The sequence below is a fragment of the Nerophis ophidion genome, linkage group LG07 (assembly GCF_033978795.1).
Source record: "Nerophis ophidion isolate RoL-2023_Sa linkage group LG07, RoL_Noph_v1.0, whole genome shotgun sequence".
NCBI lineage: Eukaryota > Metazoa > Chordata > Actinopteri > Syngnathiformes > Syngnathidae > Nerophis > Nerophis ophidion.
In genome coordinates, this window is record NC_084617.1 from 74,626,265 (window position 1) to 74,632,264 (window position 6,000).

At 41.0% G+C, this 6,000-nt stretch overlaps 1 protein-coding gene across 1 annotated transcript in view; it reads right to left on the reverse strand.

The window, feature by feature from the left end:
• The window catches only part of zdhhc8b (zinc finger DHHC-type palmitoyltransferase 8b), a 136,103-nt gene that overhangs the window by 30,496 nt on the left and 99,607 nt on the right, over nt 1-6,000 (reverse strand). Inside the window, exons 2-3 of the mRNA XM_061907104.1 lie at nt 5,211-5,332; nt 2,751-2,908 (exon numbers count right to left, since the gene is read on the reverse strand). Of these exons, the coding sequence (XP_061763088.1) occupies nt 2,751-2,908; nt 5,211-5,332 (280 nt within the window). The remainder of the gene's footprint in view (nt 1-2,750; nt 2,909-5,210; nt 5,333-6,000) is intronic.

Here is a 6,000-nt window from a genome sequence, read left to right on the forward strand (position 1 = left end):
GGTTTTTGTCATGTTTGTCCTCCTGCAGACACCATTTTAAAACAAAAAAACACGTTATTTTTCGCCCTCATCTTTTTCCATTTTTCATACATTTTTGAAAAAGCTCCAGGGAGCCACTAGGGCGGCGCTAAAGAGCAGCATGAGCGGGTTGCCGACCCCCGCTTTACATGTACAACTTTCTCCGACTTTCTAAGACGTGTTTTATGCCACTTCTTTTTTGTCAGCGCCATGTCTCTTCTTCGTTCTTCAAACATGACACAAAACTTCTTAAATGTTAAAAATCCCACTGTTTATATTAAACATGCTTCATTCTTATACACATTGTGTTCATATACAAGTACACATACATACACTCATGCACATAATCATGTTTCATCAAACATATATCAATGCTGTTGCCCTAGGGTAAACTGGGTAACACAAGGCATATTGACAGAGCTTAAACCATTGTTACTATAACAATCTACAAGATTAATATAGGTTGCCTCTCTCTCTTCCCTTTCATCTTTCGGTATTCCTTCTTATTTTTTTTTTATTTTTTTTTTAATTATCTTTCCAGCTATCATTATGTATACGTATTGTTGCATTTGAACAACTTTATTGTTGATAATAGAGGTAATCTATTGGTTTTGTTCATGATCAATAGCGCTTTTTCTATTGGTATTTGTATTGCTCCAGTTTTAGTGTAAAAATGCTCATTGTCATTACTATATTATTTATTTCACTAACTGCTTATTTGCTATCACTTTTACGATCATATTTGTAAATATTATGTATGTGCTGGTGTTCTATTGTTGTTGTTATTAGGTAAACAGCTGTGTTTTATTATTATTCCGCACCTACGCGCTGTAATTTGACCCCCTTAACATGCTTCAAAACTCACCAAATTTGACACACACGTCGGTATAGCAAACCTTCCCAACATATTAAGCAACCAATCCCCCAAAATGAAAATTGCGCTCTAGCGCCCCCTAGGAAAAAATTACAGACAAAACTGCATGTAACTTCTGTTAGGAATGTCATAGCGACATGAAACAAAAACTCCTATGTAGGTCTGACTTAGACCCAATTTTCATACACTCACTTCTTTCAGCAAAAATCGACAGGAAGGTGGCAACAACCCCTTCAAAATAAAAAATTTTCAAAAAATGCAATTTTTGCCACTATGCGCTGTAATTTGACCCCTTTAAAATGCTTCAAAACTTGGCGCACACCTGGCGAATAATGCGATCTAATGAAAAAACCAAACCCCAAAACTCAAAATTGCGCTCTAGCGCTATTTTTGAATTAAACACTGAAAAAACTGCTCCTAGGAAGAAAACACAGACAAAACTGCTTGTAACTTCCGGTAAGAATGTCGGAGAGACATGAAACAAAAACCTCTATGTAGGTCTCGCTTAGACCTACATTTCATACATTGACAACCCCCAACAAAAATCAACAGGAAGTTTGCAATCCCCCCTTCAAAACAAAAGTTTTGTAAAAACCGGTCACCTTTCTTCAAACATTATCTCCTCTGAGTGCGTTTGTTGTTTTGGCTTCAAACTCGCACAGGAGAGAGACTGAACCCTTCTGATTAAAAGTATAGAACAGAGTTTTGATAAGTTCTCAGGTTTTGATTTTACGCGCCTTCAAAGAACCCCTGTGCAAAGTCTCCTAAAAAATGTCATTTTTGCCTCTTTGAGCTGTTATTTGACCCCCTTAAAATGCTTCTAAACTCACCAAACTAGGCACACACATCAGGACTGGCGAAAATTGCGATCTGATGAAAAAAACAAATCCCAATACTCAAAATTTCGCTCTAGCACAATTTTTGAATAAAACACAGCAAAAACTGCTCCTAGGAAGAAAACACAGACAAAATTGCTTGTAACTTCCAGTAGGAATGCTGGAAAGACATGAAACAAAAACTTCTATTTAGGTCTCACTTAGACCTACATTTGAATTATTGTCATCCTTCAGCAAAAATCAACAGGAAGTAAAAAATTAACCCTTCAAAATAAAAGTTTTGTAAACACCCGTCACCTTTTTTCAAAAGTTATCTCCTCTGAGCGCGTTAGTCGTTTCGGCTTCAAACTCGCACAGGAGAGGGATTGAACCCTTCTGATTAAAAGGATAGAACAGAGTTTTGATTACTGCTCCGGTTTTGATTTTACGCGCCTTCAAAGAACCCCTACGCAAAGTTACCTAAAAAATGTCATTTTTGCCTCTTTGAGCTGTAATTTGAGCCCTTTAAAATGCTTCAAAGTGCAAGTTAAAGCTCTACTATACAAAGCGAAAGCCATTTATCAACAACATCCAGAAACGCCGGTCTGTAATTTGACCCCCTTAACATGCTTCAAAACTCACCAAATTTTACACACACATCAGAGCTGGCGAAAATTGCCATCTAATAAAAAAACAAACCCCAAAAGTCAAAATTGCACTCCAGCGCCCCCTAGGAAAAGACCCAGACAAAACTGCTTGTAACTTCTTTTAGGAATGCCGCAGAGACATGAAACAAATACCTCTATGTAGGTCTGACTTAGACCAGCGCTTGGCAGCGGCCAAAGGCGGACCCGACCAACGCTGCTTGCAGCTTTAATTCAATTTATATCTCATGCCACACCATCTGTATGTAATATGGCTTTTAATTTTTTGCGGCTCCAGACAGATTTGTTTTTGTATTTTTGGTCCATTTAGGGTTGCCGACCCCTGCATTAAAGCAAGCACCTTTTTTTGGGGCGCACACATGCTGTCAGGACACTCACCTCCACGCAGTTGTCGCAGACGCTGCAATGCGAGCACCTGGGCGGCCGGTAGAAGTGACAGGTGGCGCACCACTTCATGCGCACCTGAATGCCCTTGATCTCCACGTTCTTGTAGAGGGGTGCTCGGAAGTCGTCGTCCTTATCTTCGTCCTCGTCCGCTGTGCACACATGAATGCGGTCAGGCACAAGCTCGTTACTCACGCGTCGTTTACCAGAACAGTTCACACTTCCCGCCGCGTCCAACGCTCGGGTGTTGCGTCGCGTGCGCTAAAGAGGCTTTTATATTTTTCAGCACAACGAGCAGGCTGGTGAAAATGTTGAAGCACAAGGTGTGAAAAGAACCACGCCACTTCATTTTATATGGCCCAAAAATGTCTGCGAATAATAATGCATTTATAAAATACTTTTATACAAACCCCGTTTCCATATGAGTTGGTAAATTGTGTTAGATGTAAATATAAACGGAATACAATGATTTGCAAATCCTTTTCAACCCATATTCAGTTGAATATAATAAATAAATAAATAAATGGGTTGTACTTGTATAGCGCTTTTCTACCTTCAAGGTACTCAAAGCGCTTTGACACTACTTCCACATTTACCCATTCACACACACATTCACACACTGATGGAGGGAGCTGCCATGCAAGGCACCAACCAGCACCCATCAGGAGCAAGGGTGAAGTGTCTTGCTCAGGACACAACGGACGTGACGAGGTTGGTACTAGGTGGGATTTGAACCAGGGACCCTCGGGTTGCGCACGTCAACTCTCCCACTGCGCCACGCCGTCCCTCTAATATGCTACAAAGACAACATATTTGATGTTCAAACTCATAAAGTTTTTATTTTAATTGCAAATAATAATTAACTTAAATTTCATGGCTGCAACACGTGCCAAAGTAGTTGGGAAAGGGCATGTTCACCACTGTGTTACATCACCTTTTCTTTTAACAACACTCAATAAACGTTTGGGAACTGAGGAAACTAATTGTTGAAGCTTTGAAAGTGGAATTCTTTCCCATTCTTGTTTTATGTAGACCTTCAGTCGTTCAACAGTCCGGGGTCTCTGCTGTCGTATTTTACGCTTCATGATGCGCCACACATTTTCCGTGGCAGACAGGTCTGGACTGCAGGCGGGCCAGGAAAGTACCCACACTCTTTTTTTTTTACGAAGCCACGCTGTTGTAACACGTGCTGAATGTGGCTTGGCATTGTCTTGCTGAAATAAGCAGGGGCGTCCATGAAAAAGACGGCGCTTGTGTTGTTCCAAAACCTGTATGTACCTTTCAGCATTAATGGTGCCTTCACAGATGTGTAAGTTACCCATGCCTTGGGCACTAATGCACCCCCATACCATCACACATGCTGGCTTTTCAACTTTGCGTCGATAACAGTCTGGATGGTTCGCTTCCCCTTTGGTCCGAATGACACGATGTCGAATATTTCCAAAAAACCATTTGAAATGTGGACTTGTCAGACCACAGAACACTTTTCCACTTTGCACCAGTCCATCTTAGATGATCCCGGGCCCAGAGAAGCCGGCGGCGTTTCTGGATGTTGTTGATAAATAGCTTTCGCTTTGCATAGTAGAGCTTTAACGTGCACTTACACATGTAGCGAAAAACTGTAGTTATTGACAATAGTTTTCTGAAGTGTTCCTTAGCCCATGTGGTGATATCCTTTACACTATGATGTCGCTTTTTGATGCAGATGGATTCGAAGGTCACGGGCATTCAATATTGCAGTGATTTCTCCAGAGACAAGTCGCACCTCATCACAAAAAAATAAAGTTTATGAGTTTGAACATCAAATATGTTGTCTTTGTAGCGCATTCAACTGAATATGGGTTGAAAAGGATTTGCAAATCATTGTATTCCGTTTATATTTACATCGAACACAATTTCCCAACTCATACGGAAACAGGGTTTGTACTTAGTTTTAGCAATCAAGAATATTTCAGTTGTTTTTATCCGTCTTTGTGTGGACATTGTTGATCGTCATGTTCGGATGTACATCGTGGACGCCGTCTTTGCTCCACAGTAAGTCTTTGCTGTCGTCCAGGATTCTGTTTTTTGTTGACTTTGTAGCCAGTTCAGTTTTAGTTTTGCTCTGCATCGCCTTCCCTAAGCTTCAATGCCTTTTCTTAGGGGCGCTCACCTTTTGTTTATTTTTGGTTTAAGCATTAGACACTTTTTCTGTTTCCGACATCTACAAAGCAATTAGCCACCTGCTGCCACCTACTGATAGGGAAGAGTATTACAGGGTTAGTCTGCCTAGCTCTAGACAGCACCGACACTCAACAACAACACAGCATTTGCGGATTATATTTACTGCTTTCCAAATAATATTTATAACCCAAATAGGTGAAGTTAGATCATCTCCCACAGCATGAGACTTAGACTTAGGCAAACTTTATCGAAAGAGTTCCTGGACAAACATTTAGAGAGGTGTGCACTCACCTCTGGGGTAAACGCCGGGGTCCATGAAGGTGGCCATGCTGAAGTTGGCCAGGACAAAGAGGAAGACGAGGCCATTGTAGAGGGGAACCACGGGGGAGATCACCTTGGCCAACCAGGGGCACCTGAAGAAACAAACATCAACATTCAACTCAGTCTTCTTGCATGCATTTCACTTCTATGAGTGGAGTTTAAATTCGGCACGTGCCCTTGTGACGTTATTGGTTGTAGCGGAAAAATTATCCGGCTAAAAGTCATCTCTTTTCATCGCATAATTACACAGTAGTTTGAACATCTGTGTTGCTGAATATTTTACATTTTGTTCAATTAATAATGGAGACGTCAAAGAAGAATGCTGTTGGTGGAAAGTGGTTGGATTGCAGCTGCCTTTAGCATCGAAACACAGCCGGTGTTTCTTTGTTTGATGTGAAGCTTTAACACGGAGCGGTCAAGCCAACATGTGGGTGTTAGAATAATCATGTATATATATTATCACACAACTTTAGTATGCTTAAAGTCCGTTGCTATAGTTATTAGCTATTGTGTTCGAACTGTACTTTTTCTATCTGTGCAAGGACAAAAAAGTTCTTGTCTGAAGGGTGGCCTCAGCTGCAGATGTTATGTTTGTTTTAGCCAAGGACTTCAAGGACCTCAACGCAGATAAGACGCAGCACATTCTGTCACGTACTGTGCGTCCTGGACCTGCTTTGCATAATATATGTGACCACTCCTTTTAAAGGCGGCCTCAGTGATGTTGACTAGGGAACTCATGAATAAATAGAGGGACGCGGGA